General features: G+C 39.6%; 1 protein-coding gene across 3 annotated transcripts; it reads right to left on the bottom strand.

The window, feature by feature from the left end:
- Positions 1-20: 20 nt before the first annotated feature.
- On the bottom strand, positions 21-25,560 carry ap3d1 (adaptor related protein complex 3 subunit delta 1). 3 transcript variants are annotated; one of them, XM_055217819.2, is made up of 34 exons: positions 25,248-25,560; positions 19,641-19,736; positions 19,453-19,533; positions 19,289-19,369; positions 19,088-19,195; positions 18,811-18,940; positions 18,588-18,727; positions 18,378-18,451; positions 18,229-18,278; positions 18,083-18,132; positions 17,731-17,779; positions 16,590-16,735; positions 16,105-16,253; positions 15,446-15,676; positions 15,112-15,343; positions 13,811-13,956; positions 13,560-13,701; positions 13,369-13,440; positions 13,168-13,240; positions 12,863-13,059; positions 12,695-12,768; positions 12,365-12,388; positions 11,716-11,878; positions 11,483-11,620; positions 8,396-8,449; positions 7,487-7,588; positions 7,117-7,275; positions 5,610-5,657; positions 4,649-4,838; positions 4,461-4,549; positions 4,298-4,383; positions 2,851-2,972; positions 2,677-2,756; positions 21-2,350 (listed from the first exon to the last, which is right to left on the bottom strand). In XM_055217819.2, exons 1-34 carry the CDS (start codon positions 25,341-25,343, stop codon positions 2,255-2,257), a joined length of 3,768 nt encoding a protein of 1,255 aa, XP_055073794.2. In that variant the 5' UTR covers positions 25,344-25,560; the 3' UTR covers positions 21-2,254. The 3 variants fall into 3 exon arrangements, with proteins under 3 accessions (XP_055073794.2, XP_055073797.2, XP_055073796.2); XM_055217822.2 differs by lacking the exon at positions 8,396-8,449; XM_055217821.2 differs by lacking the exon at positions 12,365-12,388.
- Positions 25,561-25,667: the final 107 nt, after the last annotated feature.

Genomic DNA, 25,667 nt, shown 5'->3' with positions numbered 1-25,667 from the left:
CATGAACAAACATTTGAATATACATTATATGTATGAATTTATTTGGTACACACACACACAAACTACAGTGTCCTTTCTGAACTCTTAAATGCACTTCTCAAGAATGGTAGGAGAAAACTATCGGCCATTCGTTTTGCTCATTTATTCATCTTAAAACATTATATTACATCAGACAGTCTGAAAATTCATATGAAGGAGTCGGACAGTACCGTCAAACAAAGAGCAATGAGAGGTTACTTAATGAAAAGCCAAATCCAGCAATATCTGCACTACAACTTGCCAAAGGGAAAACCTTATTAGATTAGCTGGGCCACTTCACTTGAATCACATTTAACGGCTAAGTATTGATATCTATATGGACCCCCTAAATCTCTGCTTTTTGACCCCCCCCCAAACCCCCTGTATTGATATATGTATATAATAATTTAATGCAAATTCTTAAAAACATTCCAAGACATTTTTTTTGAAGTACTCATAACAAATAAAAAACACAACATTATGTATAATGGTGAAGCTAACATCAATGTAAAAAAGTAAAAGGAATGGTAAGGACTTTTTCTATGCAAGTGTTTATGTATTAATAAAAAAAAATAGGCAAGGGAAAATTACATTCCTACCATGCATGTAATAAATCTGAATGTGACTTGTAACACGGTTGTTATATCGATTTAATCTTTACAATCACTACAAAGGTGTTTATCTTCCAGAAACATCCTTATAACTTGATATTCAGTCAATTCTTAAAGTGGTTTGATGGAAATCACTTGCAAGTTACCCTCTTTGGTTGCAACCTTACAACAAGAGCGCTACAGCGTGCTGGATCAGACAGGATATATATACTTACAGCATGTGCCTGAATTAGTCAGTACAACTTCAGTAGTGTGAAAAAAGGCATTAAACAGCTTTAAAAAAAGAAGCGACTGATTGCAATTGCCAAATGTACAAGATGGCAGTCAGAAAGCTGACAAACACATGAATCTTGAGTTTGGGTGATGTCTAAGCCACAAAGGCATTTGGTAGAAGTGATACAGGCTGAGCAAGTGCACGTTTTACAGATGTTCCCTTTACAGTATAATATTCCTATATAAGTCATATATAAGAAACAGAACAGGGAACCTTTATATATGTATATATAATACTGTCCAGGGAACAAACATACAGAGATACTTTTGTGTGATCAATGGGATGATAAAGGAACATCTGGGGTTGAATTTATGTTTATGTACTATATATCTATGGTTGCTATTGATTGCACAGACAGGAACTCAGACAAGATTTATCCAAGAGCTTAACTCATACTAACCAAGAAAATTCCTTTATTGACAGGGAAATCCTTCGGGAGTCCATTTAACTGGATCCATGAAGAAAATGCAAGAATAAATGGACCAACGTGATAGGCATGAAGTCAATGTGTTATTTATTTGACTGTATATTAACTGCCATAATCCTGAGCAAGATGGTAGTGTGCAGTTATACTGAATTATATGTTATCGTAGTTAGTGATGTAGTAACTCACATTATCAAAATTGTGCCTGGATCATTCTTAAATCAGCACAAGAATACAAATAGTAACAGGCCATGACATTGTCTTGGCTTGCACACTGTGGAACAGGTGTGGTATTAGAGTGCAACCCTGTGTTCCTGTACTTACTAGCGTGCATATAAATCAAAATTAGTGAAGCTGGGTGTGAGGTTGGTGCTCAGGGGCAGTTCAAAGAGTGGGATTTCTGGCGTGACCCAGTCCTGTAAGACACAAAACACTCACACATTCTCTACAAACTGGCAAGGAGCAAACACACTGATGTTTAATGCTGAAAAGGCGCTGATGGAATTCAGGACAGAAAAAAAACGACAACAAACAACAATGCAAAACGAAGAAAAAACGCAACTCGAGCGTTGATGAGCAATCCAGTTCTTAGGATCAATGTCATGAACCGTTAAGATAATGAAAGAATGTCAGAGGGAGCAAAACGCGTCATAACGTATTCATTGCGAGAAGCCGCCGAGGAAAACGGTGCGGGATGAAGCATAAGATCAGATAAGAGGAATGCCGAAGTCAAGAAGGGAAATGAAAATCAGTTACAGGCAAGAGATGGACTTGAAATTTACGAAAAACAACAGAATAAGAGATCCAATAAATACAGAGGAAGTTCAGAGGAGGGAACACGAGTCTGAGCTTGTGTTGTTTTAGCCAGGAGGCTGCGGTGGGATTTAAGGGGCTTTTCAGGTTGGTGACACGTCTTCTCAGACTCGATCAGCATTTTGAGAAGGTCTCCTTGATTTCATCCAGCAAGTTCCCCAGCAGAGATGGCTCGTCACACTTGGCGTCAATGGAGACGGTCTGATCAGCCTGGATGGATGAAGGGTGAGATATAGCAAGTTGGATAGAGGTGCTGATGCATCGTGGTATAGAGATCGATTACATTATATGCATTTATCTAAAATGACTTACAGTGCATTCAGGCTATACATTTATCAGTATGCACGTTTCCTTGAAATCGAACCCATGACCTTTGCATTGCTTATGCTATGCTCTATCAATTGAACTACAGGAATACAATAATTTACTGTATTATATTACCAAAAATACAAGTATTGATGTTCCCCAAAGAACTGTAAATGTACTCAATTTCCATCCCTAAACATATTCCATAGGCTCATCTGAGACCAACTTACGGTTTTGACCAGTAAACAGACGTGGTGACCCTGGATCGACCTGCTGTACATGGAGGCGCAGGAGTCGATCCTCTCCACAACTGCAACACATGAAGCAAAAGGAGGTGATTTAAGCATCGTCAGGTTTTGAAACATTGCATATACTCTAATGTTTGCCATTCAAAGTCAATGTACCAGAGAAGTGATGGTAGAAACAGATCCTGGCCAGCAGGTGATGGAAGGGCATGTTGATTCCCTCCAGCCGTAAAGAGCTCCCCTTCAGGTCGCCAGACTCCAACAACTTAGCATATGCATCACTGCCAACAAAAGTCATGTATGCTGTGTCAAATACCAGAATCAAATAAAATCTGTTACAGAATGATGGATTTTTCTGTGCAACTATTATGTCATCGCCCATACTCCATGGGTCAAACCTTTCGCCTTCAGAACTGCCTTAATTCTACGTGGCATTGATTCAACAAGGTGCTGAAAGCATTCTTTAGAAATGTTGGCCCATATTGATAGGATAGCATCATCCAGGGCACAAAGTTCCTGTTCCACCACATCCCAAAAATGGTCTATTGGGTTGAGATCTGGTGACTGTGGGGGCCATTTTAGTACAGTGAACTCATTGTCATGTTCAAGAAACCAATATGAAATGATTCGAGCTTTGTGACATGGTGCTCTATCCTGCTGAAAGTAGACATGAGAAGATGGGAACATGGTGGTCATAAAGGGATTGACATGGTCAGAAACAATGCTTAGGTAGGCCGTTGCATTTAAACAATGCCAAATTGGCACTAAGGCGCCTAAAGTGTGCCAAGAAAACATCCCCCACACAATTACATCACCAGCCTGCACAGTGGTAATAAGGCATGATGGATCCATGTTCTCATTCTGTTTACGCCAAAAACTCAAGGTTGTGTGTGTTATGGCTTCACAAATGCTTTGTTGCATACCTCGGTTATAACGAGTGGTTGTTTTAGTCAAAGTTGCTCTTCTATCAGCTTGAATCAGTCAGCCCATTCTCCTCTGACCTCTAGAATCAACAAGGCATTTTCGCCCACAGTACTGCCGCATACTGGATGTTTTTTCCTTTTCACACCTTTCTTTGTAAACCCTAGAAATGGTGAATGCGTGAAAATCCCAGTAACTGAGCAGATTGTAAAAATGCTCAGAGCGGCTCGTCTGGCACCAACATCCATGCCATGCTCAAAATTGCTTAAATTACCTTTCTTTCCCAGTTTTGTCATTTCGTTGTCTCAGACAATAACGTGTTTGTCCTGTGGCGGCTACCATAGCTTCACTATGCGTTTCGAAAGGGAGGTGTGAGCTGTGGAGTGAGATGCAATTCACAGTCTCACTGCTAGATGCTGCTAAAAGTCCCACATTGTAACCCAGAACGTCATATATTTCTGAAAGAGAATTGATCATGGCATTTTCATAGCAGAATGATGGCAGACCTGAATGCCAGTTTGCCCTGGAATGTGAAGGACTACTGCTCTTTCCTATGGTGGATTTACATGGCACATGTTGGCCAAACCTTCCTTTTCAAATCTATTTACTTTTGCGAGCATAGCCATTGTTGTAAACAGATATTTTGTCATTGCTAAACATTAGCTGTCAGCCGGCATGGCCTCACCTGTAACAGGGAGTTGTGATCAGGTATGATGTGCATGTAAAGTGCAGTTTGAAGTCCAGTTTCTCGTGAGTGGAGGAGTCGTCCGTCTTAACTATAAAACATCAATCAGATCAACAGTTCTGCACACGTTAGAAATACACGTTTTTGTGTGCAAGATTCGAACCTTAACTATAAAGGTGAGCGTTCCCTTTAACTTCTGGGGCATGACGATACTCTGCACTGTGAAAACGAATCGCGCCTCATTTGACACCCCTGAAAAAAAATCACGCATACCAGAAATAATTCATTTAAATCAAACCAAAACCTGAAAAACATCCACTCAGTCGAATGTGTTTCTGATGTGTTTCCGACCTGGTGGCAGTTGAAAGGGGACGGTAAGGCCGTCGTGGGGTCCGGCTCCCTCAGGCCGTTGCAGTTTAGAGTTGAGGGAATCCAGCACGTTGAACTCCATGGACTTGAGGAAGCTGTCGCATTTGTTCTCGAAGATGACCGACACCACAACTTGACTCTCGTCCTGGTGGTTTCCCTGGATATCGTACACCTGCAGGTGAGAAAAACAGATTTATCAGAAAGAAATGATAAAGGATACCAAAGCATGCAGATCACATCGACACCAGCTCTTGAGAAACACCAGAGGAAATTGAAATTGGCAAAATGCATTACAAAGAGTCCAGAAATCGGGTGGTCAGAAACAAGGCATCTCACTTCAGACCTAACAAAGTAATGTTTAAGATCTTCTCAGACGTACAGCATTCACAGTTTAGTTAAAGTAGATGCCATATTTAAAATGACGTTCATGCACCAAAGGCTGTGTCACAGATGTCTAGGAAGGCTATTTTTCTGCTTTATTTGTACATGCCCTGCTAATATTATCACTAGCCCCACCATTAACAAATACAAAAAACACACCCTTCTTATTGTTGAGTCTCTTTAGGCCATGTCTAATTTCACAGCCCTTGTTTTCTGAAGTAACATTATGTGTGACATACTCAGCAGAGCTCAAAGACCCACCATCATCTGTGTCAAATTAAATAATGGCATTTACTCTGACTAAAGTGTACATCACAGCAACTTAATCGCAATGTTGCAATGGTTACCTGATCAGCATCTTCCTTCATCTTAATACACACATGCAGAGACAAATAAAAGAACAATAACTCATTCAAAGATGATCAGTTAAATTAATGAGTCGAATACACCCATCAACATCCATGTCTCAGATCAGATCTAATAAACATCATTATAAAGTCTCAATTACAGCCTAAGTGAAGGAGGGAAACATCTGACTTGTGTGTGTATAAATCACACTCACCATCTTAATGTAGGAGTTCTCAGCCAGCAGAGAGTAGTTTGACATGGGCTGAAACAAGACAAACAGAGTTTAAGAAGTACAAGATAACCTCATTTTAAAAAGTTTAATATAAACAGCAATGCAAAAGCAGATATGAAAGAATTATATATTTCTCGGCAAGAACGTTTTACCCGATTATCTGATTATTGTCTGATAATCTGGCAGGCAAACAGTTGCAAGGAAGGACTGCCAGTAATACTATTAAAATTCCTTTCACACAGTGTGTTGATCCCAGAAAATTGCCACAGAATTGCTACAGTGCCTACTGTGTGTATGCAAGCATGTCCTGGGATCGATCCCGGAATGAAGATTGGGATCGGTGTTGCACGTGCTTTATGCAGGCATGTGATTGGCCAAGGATAAAACAGGAGGAAACAAACACGTTTTTCTGCTTTTTCCACAAAAAAGTGTATTTTGTGATTGCATGGACCTGCCGTTAATCTGTCAAGCATTAACAAATTGGTATGAACAGTATTTCATGCAATATTTTGCCGTTTTAACGGATATCATTGACATCTCAGAATTCTAGAGTGACGTTTTACAGCGTTTCGTGTCTTATACTCGACTGATGACTTAACGTCCCGAATGTAGTCGCTCTGTGCACCCTTAAAAGCACAGAAAAGGCGAATGACATCAAAATAGCGCGGGAGAGATCCGAAAGCAGACTTTTACATTTTCTCGAATCACTCTCTAGGTACTTTGTTCTCACCTGCCTGTTGTTTTTTGCGGCGCCGCATGGACTTAAACAATGTCAAATATAATGTTTGGGATACATGTTGGATGACGGCAAAGCGTGCGTCTACAACGTGCGCTTATCCCCCCACCATCACTAAAATAAAACTCATCAGATTTACATGATTTAGACAAGTCATCCCACCAAGGTCAGAAAATGCAGAAATCCGCATTTATACGGAAAAATCACATCCCTGTTTATGATAGAATCAGTAAATAAAATGCGCTAGCGTTATCTCAAAACAGAAATGCAAATCCTAATCAAACTTAAAACGCTGCAGAATATATTACACAAAGTGCAAGAATACAAATACACTCAAAAAAGTTGATTTAACTTAATGTAAGTTACCCGGTCGCTTCAAAACCCCGAGTGAATTCAACTCAAAAAAATATTAGTTGAGACAATATAAGTCAACTAATATTTTTAAGTCAAATCAAATTAAAATTTTAAGGCAACAAGGTTACTTACTTTAAGTTAAACCAACAAATCATTTTTTTACATTGTTATGTCACATGTCTTTACAGTATGTGTGTAAACACATGCACACATTCCAGAAAATCACTATCGGTGTAAAAGAGCCAAAATCAAACGTTCCCGGACAAATCCCAGACACATTATCCATGTATTTTCCAGAATTTCTGTGTGAAAGGAGCTTAAATCAGTGCTTTGTGAAAAGTAACCGATTGGTTTGTTTGACAGAACAGGCTGTGATTGCCTGTTTAGATAGAAATTTACCGGGAGAGGCTCCTCCTCCTCCACAGTGCCGTTCTGCACTGAATCTTCTCCTCCATCACCGTGATGATGGTGGTGGTGGTGGTGATGTCGCTTCTTTTTCTTCTTCTCCTTCTCCTCCTTTTCTTTCTTTTGCTTTTTCTTCTTGTGTTTAGAGGATTTCTGAACAGAAAATAAACAGGCGGACAGTTCAATAGCATGCAAAAAATAATTCACCACTTCCCACTTTTATTGAATAAAGTAAATTATTAAAACATTGTAACTAGAGCATAAAATGTAATGAAAACCACAAAGTTGTGAATTAATGAATGTCAATGTGTTAATGACTATCAAAAATGGTACAATAAACACAGCACAGATCAGTGGGACCCACCGTGTCCTCTGGTTCTGTGTCTTTGCGCTCATCTGGTTCAGACTCTACAGCGGCGGCAGAGCTTGTCTCTACAGGAGTGACTGGGGTGGGAGCTGCCACTTCCTGTACACAAACCATTTATTAATACACACAGGCAGACAAGATGATGTTTCTTCTTTTAAACACCCTCCACAGAGACCGAATAATGACCGGCTACACTATGAAGCATGCAGGATTACCCATGTGATTAATAATAAAAGAAAAAAACAATTCAGATCAAGTTGAGTTGATGTTGGATCATCACATTGTGAAAAAAATCTATAAAAGTTAACAATTACCCCTGCTCACATGTCCTCGATGACATCACCCAAAAATGTAGGTTGTTTCAGAAGCAGAAAAATATATTTAAATTTGAGACTTTGTTTTTAGGAAGAACAGTATGCATTAATTGTGTAAAAAAATGTAAGTTTGATAATACTAAGGAATAAATACAAGTTTTGAAAGGTAACAAATTCAATTAGGTCTTTTCTCTCTCAGTTGACCTACATTTGGTTTATGTGAAAGGTGGTTGTTTTGTGAGTTTGACTGGAATCACAGGAACTGTCAATAAATTCCTTGCCGTTTATGATGGCACAGATACAGGTGGTTTCAAAGGTGTGATCATACAAAAGACAAAGTTGTTGGCACATCAGTCATTCAAACCTGTGTAGGTGCATGCATGCATACCAAATGAAAACAGGCAAACAAAACAAGACAAAATGTGCGAGACCTGTGAAAACCAGTGAGCCACAAAGAAACTGGCATGTGAGGCACATAGAGAGCCCGGAGGAACACAAGAACAGACGCTCATTAAACACAACAGTTAAATGAGTATGACCAGAGGGGAAACAGAGAGCAAGAAACAAAAAGGGAGGGCATGTGGGACCGGACCTGGGCAACGTGGGGAACAGGAGCACTAGAGAGCCAGAAATCCAGATCGGAGGCCTAAAACAGAACAGGATGGGGTAATGAGTCCAGTCCTGTAAAGCTTAAACAGAAGCCCAATAATAGGGACTTACTCAAAAAGCAAAAGTAAAAATGAAAAAATATTCAATCACCATGTCAGTTTTAAATATTTTGAATTACAAATGCTGAAATGTATAAATAAATTGATCATATTAATTTACATTTATGCATTTGGCAGACACTTTTATCCAAAGTGCCTTACAGTAAATTTAAAGTACACATTTGTATCAGTAAGTATGCCCTCGGGAATCGAACCCGCAACTTTTGCACTGCTAACGCAAAGCTCTACCAATTGCCCTACAAGAATATCTATATACACCTGTTTGAAATCAATAGTATATATAAATTAGTAATAGACCGATATATTGCAGTGGGTGATAAATCAGCCGATATTTGACTTTTTGTTATCGCCATCGGATGATCGGCCAGTAAATCTTTTTGTTCCCTAAATTTGTTGTTCGTAATAAAGAGACACTCAAATGTAAAGCCAAAGTCTGACAGATAGTTAAAGGGGAATCCACGATGTTTGAAAAACGGTTTGGAAAAGGAGACGGGCCGACTACCAAAACACACTTATAGCCAATCAAATCAAATCAAATGCCGGGTTGCGTATGTGTGGGGCGGGTCTATCATCAGAAGGTCCAGATTCTATTGGGGTAGGGGCGTGTTTGTTTAGGTGATTTCAAATATCAACATTGGCTTTCAAACATCATGGACTCCGCCTTTAAAGGGGACCACTTTTTCCATGTTTTCCAAGTGCTATAATTGGGTCCCCAGTGTTTTTATCAACCTAGAAAATGTGAATAAGATCAACCCAGTAACTTCTCCCCAAGCATGTGAAAAAATAGGTCATTGAAATTTGGTTCCCCAGGTGATGTCAGAAGGGGATAATACCGCCCCTTAATCTGCACTATCCAACAACGACAATGCCATTTAGTGCAGAGATCAGCTCATTTGCATGTTAAATGACACACCCAAAACGGCACATTTTTGCACACACCTACAAAGTGACAATTTTATTTTTAACAAGCTATAATGAATTACCTTTATGATATTTTGAGCGAAAATTTCACATATGTACTCTGGGGACACCAAAGATTTATTTGACATCTTAAAAAAGTCTTGTGAAATGTCCCCTTTGAATGATATATTAATATTCACTTTTTAAAGTGACATGAAGTGTTGTGAGGTTTCAAATCCACAGTATATATGTGTTGTAAATATTTTTCAAGGGTAAATGTTATGCATAACAAATGTTTATTTAGTTTCACCCAGGGCTTGACATTAACTTTTTGAGGAACTTGTCCGTCGGACAAGTAAATTTGTGTTTCACTTGTCCATGCACAAAAGTCACTTGTCCGGGTAAAGATTTATAATATTATTTATTTTTTGTGTTTTGCTAATCAGTGGTGGAGCAAGGGATTTTTCATAGGGGTGGCAGGCAGGGACCAGCAGTTACTCTGGGGTGGCATATAAAATCTCTATCATCCAACCTTAAAATACTTTTAAGTATTATAGGCGTGTTAATCAGAATAATGTATAACATACAATTGCTACAATACTTTAATTTTAATTCAAATGAATTGAGATTAACATTTATAGTCATAATTCAACCTCATAATTCAACCTGTTTTTTTTAAACTATTTAATCAAATAAAACTTTTGAAATTTACTTTAAAACCAGGATTCATATCTCCCATTGCTGAAAAAACTATAGAGACCAGAAATTCATGTAAATTTTGTACGCCACTGAAATGTATTCTACTAAGATTAATTTGGCTGCTTCTTGCTACTCTTTCTGAAGAAGGATGCTATATCTGCTTAGCCTGGCTCCGCCCTCCTATGTGCTTCCGCTTAATTTTCATTTCGCTTCAGTACAATGCACACACACACACACACACACACACACACACACACACACACACACACACACACACACACACACACACACACACATAGGCGCGCTGAAAGAGAGATTCTTATTATAAAACAGATTCTTAAACAAGATTTTAAGCCCATTATGTGTTTTTACCAAACTTTAGAAGAGAAAAAATACGGACTTAAATCAGCTTTTTTGACACACAGTGATGAAAACGTGGTTGAAGTGCCTGTTATTTATATTCACGCCGGAACCTGAAGAGACACCACTCTCCACTCAACTCCATGCCGTCCCACGACTCCCGCCCCTCCGTGTTCGTCGATCAGGTTTCATGCGCGCGCAGCTTGTTTAGTAACAATAATAGTAACATGTAAACGTGTGTGTTGACGCGCCGCGCTCTCTGTTCTGCTCTGTTGTTAACGGCACATAACTTTAAGTAACATTGTTTGAAATTTAACTTGTCCAGTCGGACAACTAATTTTCTCTTACACTTGTCCTACAAAAAGTCCACTTGTCCTGGACAAGCGGACAAGCCTTAATGTCAAGCCCTCACCAATTTTCTGTTTGTCTCTTATTTGCTGTTATTACATTTGTGTAAAAAACCCAAATCGGTTGACCAGTAATATAAATATGCTTCCTTTAGTGGTTAAAACTTGTATGGTTGTGTCTGTGACATGACAAAACTTGCTTAAAAGACCGTTATTGAAACTGCTGTATTAGCCGCAGCATAAAGGCTGTCAATCATAGTAGAAGGTGGCAGGACACCAAGCGAGGCCGAGCCTTCAGATTTTTTTAATCTGAGGATAAAACTGGGTGGAAAATTGTAATATATCATAAAAAAAATTGGTACACCTCAGTGTGAGGACCCCTTTAATAGTGGTAGTAGTTTATTGCTCTGTTGATAAGAAATTGTCACTGAGCTGTTTCGGATAAAAATGTCTGCCAAACTCAAATCCAAGTGCATTCAATGTGTAATTTTAACATGGTGATGGAATACTGCACAAATAAATAATAAAGCCACAGCCTACTGTTTGCAAAGGGAAGCAAATAAGCAGATTTTGCAACATAGTACTACACTGTCAGCCTCGACTACCACAAGCAACAAAAAACAAAGCCTTGACCCAAAATCACACCTCAACAGATGTTGACGTGGGGAGGGCTGCCACTTCTTTGATCTCCTCTGATTGGTTGGCCTCTTCTTGCTGAGATTCCATTAGGTCCTCCTCCACTTCTTTGTGTTTCTTCTTTTTCTTCTTTTCCTCTTTGTTCCTCTAATAAAAAACATCAGCATCAATGCTACAGAAACCTTTTTGATGCATTCCCTTTCTCATAAAACCTGAAGACTTTCTTTTGACAAACATCTCACCTTCCTGTCCTTCTCCTTATCCTTCTTCTTCTCTTTCTTCTCCTTACCGCTCTTCTTCTTGGCCTCTTGTGTGACCCCTTCACGGCCTCTGTCATCTGCAGGGCTCTGAAGCACCTCAGGACGGTGGGTCCTGACCGGAAGCTTGTCGCTGTCTGCAAGCGGCCTGGTAAGACAATTAAAGTGATAGATTGGACAGATGGATAGGGAGAGAGAGAGTGAACCAGCGGATGTTCGCATGGGAGCTGGGAAAGGCGTCTGCTTATAGAACGGGTCAAAACTGAGGTGTGTTCGCAACAAGTCTGATCCTACTAGATGATGCAAAATTAGACATACGAGTCATATTTTTACAGGCTTGATGCGAAGAGACCTTACAGCAGAAAACGGGGCAACTTTACAGACAAGCTCTAATACAGTAAAAGCTGAAACGGAGCCAACAAAATCGTAATCTGCATTTGGAAAGAGCAAACAGCACCTGGTGAAAGCAATGCAAGGCAATATTTCTAAAGCCAAGACTAAATTGGCAGGTAAGCTCATCTATTATCCCTAGGAACATCTTCTGTGATGACGTGCTGCAATTGCAAGGTGAAGAGAGGTATCAGTGGTTGGAAAGCTGGTTCGGTTGGGTCGTGTGACCAGGGTAAGTACTCACCTTGAGCCAGCACCAGATAGCAAACTTTCAGGAGGATGGAGATGCGTGGGTGCATGAGAGAAAGAGAGATGGAAACAGACAGAAGAAGGCAGGGTGCGTGTGAGTAAGAGAAAGTTCCTCATAGTTTGGAATCCAGAGATTGTGCATCCCAAAAGATTTTAAATTTCCTGTAGAGAATGTTAATGGTGTTTGCCTTCGCTATGCTAAACTTTCTAGGGGGTTGCTTACTGGTAAAAAACCTGAACTCATAGTGAACTTGAAATGCAAGATAAACAGTAAATGGACACATGGCAGACAGCAGATGTATAAAGTAAGATGTTGTATACATACTTGTCTAGATCGATGTCCAGAGCCTTGTGAGGGTCATTGGGATCTTTGTCATCATCGTCACTAGGTAAGGCATTCTGGGAAAATAGACGCACAATGCGTGTCATTTTTGTTGCATGATTATGTAAAACTGTCCGATGTCTATAACTGGAAACGGTAAGTGTGGCCCACCTCTGGCATTTCCTCTGTGACTATATCCACGTGGTGAGCAGGTGTGATGTCTTCTTCACTCTCTGGACCTGAATCTCCCTTTCTCCCCTTCCCTCGCTTCTCTCTCTTTTTCTTCTTTTCTTTCTTCTTCTTATCTGCTTTCTGTTTCTGCCGGCGTTCCTCCTCCAGCTTCACGTACTGGTCTGACATGGGCATCCCTGGGTAGATGGAGCCAGTGAAGAAATGAGATGAAAGGATGAAGGATGTCTTTAATACAGCAAATGTGACGGTGCATGTTGGCATTTATTCACTTAAGTTCGTCTCACCTGGCACTTTGAGAGGCACGCTAAGGTCGATCTGCACTACTGGAATGTGTTCTACACCGGGTGCATCGAACCCCTGCAAATGAGGACACATGTGCATGCTTCAAACAACTGAATGCATTTAATACAAACACTTTGCATTCAGGCCTTCAAGTCTGTTCTACCTATGCCCTACATGATCACAGAAATTCGATGACATCGTACCTTCTGAGATGATGGTGAGGCTTTGATGTAGAACGGGTTGTTGGCCTGTTCCTGCTTCCGGGCTTCCCTCCTCTATTTAAAAAAAAAAGGTAGCATAGTAGCGTATTAGATGATGTATGTAAAGCATTGTGCGTAAAACAAGATTTGAAAGTCTTAAGTGAGTCATGTGTATGTGTGCTAGCCCTACACACCCTGGCCAACTCCTTTTCATCCACTTCAGTGTGTTTTGATCTGGAATGTTTGGGCTCCTCTTTAGCAAACACAGCTTTGGGCTTCTCATCCTCAGACTCGCTCTCTGATGGAGGCTCATTGATCCAGGCATCCAGGTCCAGACTGAAGTAAAAACCAAAGTAGTTATGGCATCTAGTAAAAAATTTAAAAACCTACTACAGGCATTAAAATATGTTGAAATAATATTTATAAAGTGGAAAAACAGATTCACCCATCTGGTACAGGCACTTTCTTCTGGGCTTTGGGGGCCACAGGGTTGAGTTCTCCAGCGAAGAGAGCCGTGACTTCCTCCGCCACCTCAACGTTCTTCAGCTGAAGTTTCTGAATGTACTTCACCAGCTGCAGTATGCAGGACGCCTGGAGGGGAACATCGCAATTAGTGCTGCCATGCTTCCACATGATACTTTTTTCATTATGACTAAAGCTGTGTCCCTATTGTCAGCAACCCTGAATCCTTCTGTTATGGATCTTAAAAGTGACTTTCCCAGATACAAAGGCTCAAAGTTAATTACAAGTATGTTATGAAGCTAAATATTGCATATTTCTGTTTTTTATCGACTCGAGTACTAACAAAATATATTTATAGCCATCTTGGATAAAAATACATAAATATCCCAAGGGATTCCAGGATTGTTTTATGTGACGCTGTCTTTAATTTTGACCACAAATCTAAAACATCTCCAGGCTTTGGATCAGACGTGTGCCTCTGATGCCAAAATATGTTGCCTAGACGGGCAGCTGACTAGTATATGGAACAAAGAGGCTGTTTACACTTGGCATTAACATGCGTTTTCATCGATCGGATCACAAGTGGACGACGTTAACCAGGTGTAAACGGTGTTCAAAACGTTTTGAACGCGTCCACTTTCGACCACTTTCAACCACATTCAGAGGTAGTCGAAACCCCTTTCGATTGGATTGCTTTTGTAATGTAAACGTACATGTGGTTGAATGTGTTCGAACAGCCACACGCGACCGCCTTCTCTCCACCCATTTATCTTATCTGAGATACTAAACACACTGTTATACGTCTTTTCTGATTTCTGGCGTGAACACACGGTGAAAAGCGCCAGTTTTATCCTTTCATTGATAAAACTAAAGCGGCTAATCTCCGTAGTTTCATTTTGAAAGCGTGTGAAAGTTGAGCGATCCTATTTCATCAATTGCGCTGAAAATTCAGAGAAAGCTCTAATACAAACATGTACAAAACACTGTGCAGCATGTTTACTTGCTAAACAAGCAGTGGACTCTAACATAATATTAGTTTGCGTCCCTATAAACTCATCATTACTCCCACTCGCGTTTGAATGACAGCGGAGAGACTCGCCCACAGTCTAAACAGACCACCCCCTCACAGTATTCAGGACAGAAGCGGTCGAAAGTGGACAAAAGAGACGGATTTAAATACCAGGTGTAAGCGTAATGTGTCTCTCACGTCCACTTGTGATCTGATCGACGAAAACACATCTTAATACCAAGTGTAAACAGCCTCTAACAGTTTACGTATCTTACCCTTTCCTGCACTTCCAGGTTAGCGCTCTGGACAAACAGTGGCAGTCTTTCAATGAGCAGCTGGCTTGTCTCCTGTGTGACCTGACTGTCAGTCTCTCCTTCGTGTTTCTGCAGCACGGTGGCAAACAGCTTAGCAGCGTTTTGCACGTACACCGCCTGGATGTGACCAGGCAGGGTGGCCACTTTGGGCCTCAGCATGGCCTCCAATGTCTGCAAAGGATCCTCCAAATTCCTGGGAGAATATAAGGGCAAGTGTCGCTAAAGTTCACAATTGTGACATGTAATAACCCGCATGGGATTCAAACCTATAACCCTTATATATATCATAACTTACTCAGAGAACTCTCCACATATCCATGCGGCAGCGTACAGCACCTCACAGATGCCGTTTCTCTGCGTGTTGCCGGTCAGCAGGTGTGCGTTGTCCAGCAGAGTGGCCATTTGAGCCACGGCAAAGCCTCTGATGGCTTTGACACGGATGGCGACATCCAACATCTGCGAGGCGATCAGGTGTCCGTGCCTGGTGCCCTCCAGACGAGTCAACTCCACTAGAATACTGATGTACCTGAAGGGCAAACACACAGTTGTTAATTGGACTGATCCATCATGACTAAAGTGAAAGATTGTAAGTTTTGGGTGTCAATGCTTTGGAGTGCACTACTTTATAGATATTGACAGAGAAAAGCCAATGGAAAGATTGAAATCAATAAGAATTGAGTGACTGAATTTGGATGGATGCTCCTAATCTCATGATTAGATCATGAGACTTTAGCCTGCATTTCACAGACAAGGTCATACATGTAAACAGGAACCAGAAAGCCAGAACCAGAAAGCAGTTATGTTCAAAAATAACATCCACATTTTTATCATCCCAGATCTTTAACCGCTACTACAGCTGCGACAAAGCAGTTCACCATTGCTACAGTCATACAACAATCAAGTGGCAAAGCTATATACATCTAGATGTCTCCTTCAAGGTCCCTGTGGTCTTACCACTCAAAGTTGGTGATGTACTGGTAGTTGCTCTGGCTGCAGATGTCGATGATCTTGGTAAGCAGTTCGTCTCTGTAAGTGGTGCCCTCTGCTTTGTCCACGTGTAGCATGAGCTTCTTCACAATCTCCATCAAGTTCTTCTTCGATACCTAGTGGTGCACATTCACAAAGTCATCACATTTAAGATCAAAACCACAAGATTTGAGTGTTAAGCTGGTCGTACAACGATCAAGAAGCATTACATTGTGTCACAAATAGGACAACGCATTGTCAACTATGGTTTTAGATCAAGTACAAATTTTTATCAAGCATAGATCTGGATCAAATCAGAATTTGGGTTAAGTATGGATCTGGATCAAGTATCAATTTGGGTCAAGTATTAATGGAAAATTTTTGAGCTGTGTCTGTGCGAATTTTAGGACACTCTGGTGTGCGACCACCTGTAGAGAGATATTAAATGTGCAGATGATGAATATTAAACGCACCATGCCGTAGAGAAGATCCAGGGCTCTGAGACGAATGGACTCATCTTTATCATCCAGACACTGCAGGATAAGGTCCTTGTGTGACTGCACAGATTTTGGGTGAGTCTTCAGGATCTTGGACATGGCCAGCAGACCCAAGTACTTCACTGCAACACACCACAGTGTCTAAGTGACTCTTGAAATGAAGGGAAGTTTCAAAGATAAATCCCGCCAACTTGTAAGTAATGTAATGTTGTAGTTTTACTGCTATTCTACCAGTTAACGTTTTGATTTAAAGAATCTCAATTAAAGAAACATTATGTAATCAACGACAGCGAACTTCATACAGCTATATGCAAAAATAAATCTCCAATATAATATGAACTTCTACAATTTTGACTTAATAAACAGCTAATAACATCTAAATACAATAATTTAACTATTACATCATGAACAATATAGCACATTGTGTCTACAGCAAATAAAGACATGGAGAACAAAAACACAAGACAATGGGAAAACACAAAAACACAAGACAACACCCACACACCCACAAAAACATTCACACTCACAAAAACATACCCCCAAAAAGGACTTCAGTTTTGCTTTACTCCTCCTAAATGCCTTTAAAGTTGTGTTATTCATCAAGATTAGTCTTACATTTAATACTGTAGAATTCATCTTTTAGATAGTCATGATAATAAAAATAAATGGAATATATTTGGAGTCGCTGTCTGGCTTTATAAAGCAAAAAAAATGTACAAACTGATCAGTCTATTTAAAGAACGCTTGGTTCTTCAAGGATTGACAGAATGCCAAAACTGGATCTAAACATCAAATCGCCTTGGCAGGGAACTCTGTGTTTTTGAGAAAGAAAACATGACAGTCCAGGATTTACAGAGCTACTCTACAGATGGACACTGATAACTCGAAATCCTGCAAGATAATTCAGTTACTTAATGCACAGGTCTTAAAATAAATTCTTAGTGTTTTATGGTGTCTGGAAATTTCTCTTGTCAATTCAATTTTGTTGAACTGAGGTTGCTTCGAGTTATCCAGGATGGAGGTCTACACAAGCTCCAACTATGGGGTTGGCAAGGGGGCTCAGAAACACACAGACAATGAGAGAATGACACACTGCAGGCATTGACAGAAGGCTCACAGTTCTGGTCCGAGTCTTCAATAAGGATTCGCAGTTTCTGAACACAGAGCTGTGGATGGGAGAAAGAAATGAGAGATCGAGAGAGGGAGACATAGGTACATGGAAGGCATTATTACCATATTTAAAACCTTTCCACGCCAGCTTACATTGTCAATACTCAAATGGGCAGCCTTGATTCAAATGTCCGGTTACAAGCCAACAGCTGCATTTATCCATAATAATCATTTAAGAGATGCAAAGTTTGTGCACGCGTCTACATATAAAATCTGTCTTAAGAATTAATAACAGCTTGTTCCAAATCAGACTGGAGTGGAAAAGGCGACATATTTGCTGATAATGTGCAATGGCCCACCTGTATGCTAGCGCTGTGATTGGGCATCCCAGAGGACAAGGAGATCAGAACTAAGTTGCAAAAAATGAGAAAACAGATATCAATAGTGTTGTTGAGAAATGCACGCTTGACTGCAATATCGGGTCACGGCACCAAGTAATACTGACCTGCTATAACTGTGTTGACACACTCATACAGAAGCGACATGGCCGAGGTACTGTGAATGAGGATAGAAAGCCAAACATTAATTTTTAACATGAATAGCTTTGTCCAGTTGCAGTGTTTTGGTGGTTTTGTTCATTATTGCCGTTCTTACCTGTGAATGAGGTTGGTTAGGGGCTCAATTAGTTTCTTTCCCAAACGAGGCTCCAAAGGAGTAAGAGCACCAAACTGAAACATAAGGACCAGGTGAACATATGAGAACATAACAGGATCTTGCTCTTAAGAGTTTAGTGGAAAAAACCTTGGTAAAGCAACCTAGTAAAGACTTCACAAAATCATGACACATATACATGTTTTCATTTACCAGCTTAATGATCTTAATGAGCACCCAGTTGTTGGTGGACGAAGTCATAAGCTTGAAGAACAGGGGTGCTAGGGAAAGGTAGTTCTTAGGGTTCCTTCTCGCCAGTTCACAGATGACATTTACAGCAGCTGACTGGACACCTGTTGCATGATCATTTAAAGACTGAGCTCAAGAGCAAGACCTTAATATTAAAGAGCAGATCATGAGAGTTTGGCGTGCCTACCAGGATCCGGATCCTCCAACTTCTCCTTCAATCGTGGAAAGGCGGGCCGGAGGGACTCGGGATACTTGAGGAATACTTTATACATAATTAGCACTGCCTTCTTTCGAATGTACGGCTTAGTGTGAGACATCTGAGATGGAAGAAGGGCAAAAGATAATGAATGAGAGTTGTGTTATGTGCAGAGTGTCAATATTTGCCAAGAGTAAACAATCTCAATTGATATCAGCTTAAGGCTTTGTTTACAATTCTTCAATGCACCTCTATTTCAACAATTTACCAATGTCATAATGTCATTAGCCAGGTCGCGGGCAAGGTCAGGGGTCACGAAGCAAGAAAGTCCAGTCAGCGCCACACCAGTGTCATATTGGTTGGGGCTGCTGAGATCCTGTTGAGAGTACAAAGTATATCAATCAGTATTCAGTACACCCAAAAATAAAAATACTGTGCTCTCCATGTGAACAAGAAGGTGCAAACTCACCTTGCGAATCTGATTGGTTGTCAGCATTATGACATCGGTGCCCTCATGAAAGCATTGTGAAGCTGCAAGGTAGCCGATTCTCTGAAAACGAGAGAAGAAACGTTGTTGAGTGAACATCTAGACTTAATATTAGCTCTGAATATATTTATTTTGTAGTTTCTTACCTTGTATGTGAATTTGGAGGAGCTCATCACCTCCACAATGTTGAATGCAGCCCAGCTAACATCATAGCCGAGCATCTGCAACTGTAAGCGGAGGGAGACACATCAAAAAGGATTGAGTTGAAAGTATTTATAATATTATAAAGCTGATCATAAAATAAAAAATAACTTAAGTGGACAAGAGATCTTACATAGGTGAGTTTGCAGACGGCATTGGCTTTAACAGCAATGTTATCTTGTTTAAGTTCTTGTTTGATCTCATCGATGCAGGTAGAGATGTATTTGGCCTGTAAAAAAGACACATATTGTTAGAAAGAGTGAGCTAAAAATGAAGCTTTCCTCCAGAACAGCCTAAGGGATCATTTAATTTCTGATTCTTCTTAGCTGTATATCTGTCAAACCCTTTCTGACCTCCAATACGAAAAGGTAAATGTAAAATGTGTCAGTGGAGGTTTTCCAAAGCAATGTAAAAATGTTTCACAGATCTAAATGCAAACTGTGTGGTTTTAGACGCAAAATGTGAAGCAATAGAGCATATGTGCTTGGCCATTTCGGTGGGTTCGGAGCACCCAGGGGATCGGCATCTATGTGCCTGTTTATTGTAGCACTTCCATCCGTGAAACAATAAGTTATAAACCTTTTTGGGGTTATAATGTTTCCACCCACGGTAAAAACGCGTTCTGATGGTGTACTGGTAGCACAGATTGATAGATTTTCGCAACATTGAATGACCGAGTGGAAGATATCTTGCATCACTGCTTCACACCCAAGCCAGCGCGTCATCACAGTTGCCTCCCCTTGCAAATAGAACACAAAGTCTGCTTACTCTGTTGAGTCTGAGTCCGCTGGCTGTTTGCGTTCACACAAACTTGAAGACATCTTGCTGTGCGAGAAATGTACATTATATTTTTTATAGTTTGTGACAACCGCAGGCCGCACTTCACCACTCCGGGTCGCACTTCACCACCGCAGTGGTGCAGTGGTTATGACAACCATCACAGCCCTAGTAGTACAAGCAAAAATCACTACCGCAATGCTACCATCTTCTGTGGGATTTTAAGATGGTTGCCTATAGAAGGTTTTAGCAGCAACAATATAAACAAACAGCTTTTGTGGTCTAAGCGTAACTTCCGGTAGACTTCCGCAAAAATCAATAACATCGGAGTCCTTCTAGAGTAGAATATTTTAATAACAAGCTAAATAAATGACAAGTAAATTACCTTAGTTCAAAATCATAGCTAAAGCGTATCAACTGTCGCACATAGCTAACGTTAATGTGCAAAATTAATGTATACAATTTTAGCTACATTTCCTTAAATTCTTGCCTGGCTGCCAAATCCGCACAGCAGTGATCCATGCTCACTTTCTTCCCTCACCTTTTAGAAACCAAATAATGTTTATTATAATATTTATTTATTTTCCACAAGATAAGTTATTTGTACCAGAGGTCAGTTTAGTCAACACAGCCAGATCGATAAACCAATTACTTTGGGCCAGGCGCAAAACTGCGACAACGCCTATGCGTCTATTAGGTAGAGTTTAAAGAGCCTATCCTTATGCCTGTATTATATAGTTTACTCAAATCCCTATTCCCAAATATGAGCAGGACTAATAAGTGAACACTGGTAATTATTATCTATTAATATCAGTCAAAATACTACAGTCTATCAGTGTGCTTTGTGATTTTTAGTTATCATACTTATCGCTAAATGGGTTAAATTCAAATGACAAAATTAACATTTCCTGCTAAATCGTACCTGACAAATCAACTTATAAATTATTATAAGAAACTTTCAGTTGTAAATCAGGGTAGGGTGACAGTTTTGACAGATATTTCTGTTATCGCATGATAACTAAATGACTTATACCCAACAAGGAGAGAACGTCAGCTAACTTAGATACCAAAACAGCACACAAACGCTGCATGTACATACACAGACACAAAGTCCTGTTGTATGAAGTGAGTGTGGTGGTCATGTGTCTTCAGTCATGAGACAGCCAGAGCAATACAGGAGGGGAAGAAATGAAGGGGGATGTGAAGTATTACATGAGTATAAGCCCTTGTTGGCCAGACACATGGATAGCATGATGTCTTAGGTGAGGAACAGAGCAAATATGAGGTACCGAATCCCTTTCAAAAGGTTATTCTGTCACACCTTTACTAAATTCCTGAGTGATGCATCATGGGCAATTTTCACACATTAAAGATTAAAATGTGAAGTATAAAAATGTCTAGTTACATCTATACATAAAACTTATGTGAATAATGCATTATGGGTAATTGCAACCAATTCCCATGACTGAAATATTTGTCAGTTAGCCAAGAATTGGATTTGACAAGCTCAGCAAACCATCAGTGATGTATGAAGTTGAACTCAGTGTCCGTCTCTGTCAAACACGAGATCACAGTCCAAGAAAAGATCTTCCCATCCAACTTAAATACTAGCAGTACAAGTACACTTAAGCAAAGCCATTTTATAGACATTACACATATAAAACACAAGGCCCTAAAGCCGCCCTCCCACCGCACACAACATTAGGACACGAATTTGCCACGTAAATCTGCGCCAACATGGGAGAGAATCTTATTTGTGTAAAGTAGCACAAAGTGGAATGAATAAATAAATGCAAATGAATTAAACAATAAACGGCTATGCATATGATGAAAGACTGTATTCCAATATTTTGGGAGAGAACATATGGAGACAAGACTAAAAATAAATAATAACATATAAATTAATATTTTTAATTTATAGCTAATAAATATTAAAATAAATATTAAAATAACTAAATATTTTTTTATTTATAGCCAATAAATAATTTTTAAAGCATTCAAGTGTTACTAAAAAAATTAACAAAAAAAACCCCAAATAATTTTTCAATTAACTTTATTCATATTAATGCATTTGAAGCTCATATCGGATCCCAAAATTTCGCATGTGTAGATGGTCACAACCCCGCGCAACAAGGCCATGTGCGACTCTCCATAGGAAATGAATGACTTCCGGTTTATCGGCCATAGCTTGTTGTGTGGCATGGAAAGGCAGCTTAGGGGCTAATAAAAAAAAAACCTCAATGGCTGTGTCACAAAATCCAGAACTACTTCAATGTATTTTTGGGCATCATGTTTGTTTAATATTTAAATAAACATAAACAGGCACAAATGCTGAATTATTTCCAACCCAGCATTGTGTCAAAAAGCAACGAGCCCAGCCAGCTGGGTTGTAATTTAACCAGCTGCTGGGCTTGTCCCTTTTTGACCCAGTGCTGGGTTGAAAATAACCCAGCATTTTTTAGAGTGTGCCTATGGTGCCCAAAATGATTGAAATTATTAGTTATTGTAATGGAAAATGCAAAAAAAAGCTATGTAGGCAGCATTTAGGTTTGACATAGAGTCTGTGCATTTCCACCTCTTGTGAAAAACAAATATAGAGGTCTGACATGAAACCAGCCAGAAAGCAAACAGAACAGTGAACACATACACACTCTCACAGTTCATTCAGGAGGATATGAATATTTCACAGCCCTGTCCGCTGTTGGCCGGGTAACAAACACGATATCTAGATATACTGGTACAGGTTACATTGCGGAGTCTTGATACTTGACTCCAGATGCACTAGACGGTATTGTAAGGTTTAAGCAGCATGTACATTTTTAAATGCCCTAAACAAGTTTTAAAGGGATAGGCTACAACTCTGTCGTTTCCTCAATGTCAACCCTTAATTTTTTTAAATACGGTTTTATTACAGAAAGTTAGTGTAGTGATCGTGGTCTTACAGCAGATGGATCACTATTTGCATTACTATAGTTTTGCTACAAATATCATGGTTAAACTGTGGTTATTATAACGAGACTATAATACATTTGTGGATAGTGTGGTCTTACTACAAATAAATAAAAAAAACTGTGGTTACTATAAGTAATGGTTAATTTTCTTAACGGAATTTGGTACAAATTGGATTTTTTATTCTTGGGTATAAGGTATATAAAATATTATAGGTATATAAAATGACAGACTTCATTATTTTTTAACAAATTATCCTTTCGAAGATCTTTGACAGTGCATCACTTTTGTGCAGTTTTTATCTAATTAAAAACAGTTTACTTAAATTTATCTAACACTAAAAGAAGTTGACCACATGAAGCATGACCAATAACAGAAGCTTAAATGTTAAGCATCAAATCACTTTCAATGCGATAAAATCCAGAAAATTTGATACAAACCTAAAATAATGTCAAATAGCAAATGTCTTTATCAATTGCATCTGTGACATTGTACTTTAATGCTCGTATTTCAAAAAATTACACTCAAAATATAGGTTTTATATACTTTTTACACGTTTAATGGACATGAAATAAATCAAAATTATAAATAATAGTCAGATTAGCCCGATCATGTTAGATATGAGTTGTTACAAAGCCATAATGCCACACCTTTGGGTTCACTTAAAGATTTACACCAAACATTCACCAGCCCTGTGATTTCCATCAAACTTTAACCACTATACTGATACTTCACTTGTATTACAAGTTTGGATATTGTAAATACAAAAATACTCTAGTGATGAAATCATGATGTTACATTTTTAAACTCAAGGCCTGATTATTGGACAATACTTGTCATTTAGGTTGGCACTTCTACCAGCCATGGCACATCACCAACATGAAAACCTGACATCCAATATCTGTCATATGGATAAACTACAGACGTGATGCCTCCTTGAAGGACAAACTGGTGACTAATTAGAAAAAGGGAACAAAACGTTTTTGCTATAATGAAATATGAGAGGGGAAACCCTGTTTCAGATTATAAAAGCTCACTGTCACAGCATCTTGTTCCCTTTTTTCCATAGGGAGGGGATAGAGCACATTGCAATTGAAAATTCAGCCTTGTCATTATAGGTAACCAAGCAGCCTGAGGCCTACAGCCTCTCAACAAACCCACAGATCTAATTTATTTAACCTTTTATAGTGAAATAAACCTACATTTATAAATGTCCACAAAATGAATCGCAAAGAACCATTGCTTCTATTCAGTGACGCTGTGGATAAACTGACAGATGTGATCTAATACAGAAGACAATGGCTGTGTGCTAAAACCTAGTATGTTGACTACATAGACCGCATTTATGAGTATCAAGGCTGCGTTCGAAAATGTATTGGGAATCATTTTCATGCACCGCTTTCTGAAATTTGATTCGAATCTTTATGAATCGTATACGCGAAACCGAATATTTTTGAGCATCACTGAACGCTGTCTGCACTCAGCCTGTAGTGCTCGAAATTGCTGTCTAGATAGTTAGCTGACTAGGTTTTGACACACAGCCAACCTCATGACACACATAAGTGTTAAAGCTATGTTCATTTAACATTTGTTCTTCGACACACTTAACTTAGTCCGTTCATTTACAATTAAACCTATTTTGCCCGTGTCAAAAGCAAGATGTCATCACGATTTATGTGCTATTATTTTGCAGAATGAATTTATACAAGTATGTTAACCGTTAGCAATGCTAACTGGCCTCATCCATGATAAACAAAACGATGACAGACTATTGTCACAACGCTAACAGTTGGGATCAGCCACAAAGACTACTAAAAAATAAAAACCTAACGTAAACAGGAGAATAGTTTGTCATGAAGGCGCGTTTGTCAGCCGGTTAGCTCACCTGAAATCAGGTGATTTGAGAGCACTGACACCCGATCAACTTCATCAATTTGTACTAGCCACATTATGCAAATTTATCAAAATAACCTATTCTGGTTTTAAACATGTTAATGCAAATAAACGGTCTTACCTCATCCTCCTTATGGTTTCTAATGCCACGTACTAAATCCTGCAGGTTTTTGTCGAACATCCGATCGATGCTTCCCTTCACGATTTTCAGAGCCATGATGATTTCCCTCCTGTCCGACCGGACCAAACCGCGAACACGGGATTTATCCGAGTACTGACCGGCCCGTTAGAGCACTAGTCTCTCATTCAGTCCCGAGCAACGGCCTGTGCAGGAGGGGTTTCGCTCCTTCTCTGTGTGCTGATCTGCAGCGGAGCCGTCTAGGAAATGGCTGACAAAATGGCGGACTGGTCAGCTGACTGACAAACCCATCTACACAAGCAGCTGCAAGTGAAAGACCAAAGACGCGACGAACGCTCCTCTGTGGTAATAATTGGTAATAAACGCAATCAGTATTCCAGTTTAAAATTTTACATCTTGATT

This window comes from Misgurnus anguillicaudatus, chromosome 23 (assembly GCF_027580225.2).
Source record: "Misgurnus anguillicaudatus chromosome 23, ASM2758022v2, whole genome shotgun sequence".
NCBI lineage: Eukaryota > Metazoa > Chordata > Actinopteri > Cypriniformes > Cobitidae > Misgurnus > Misgurnus anguillicaudatus.
This window is presented reverse-complemented; position numbering and strand designations above follow the sequence as displayed.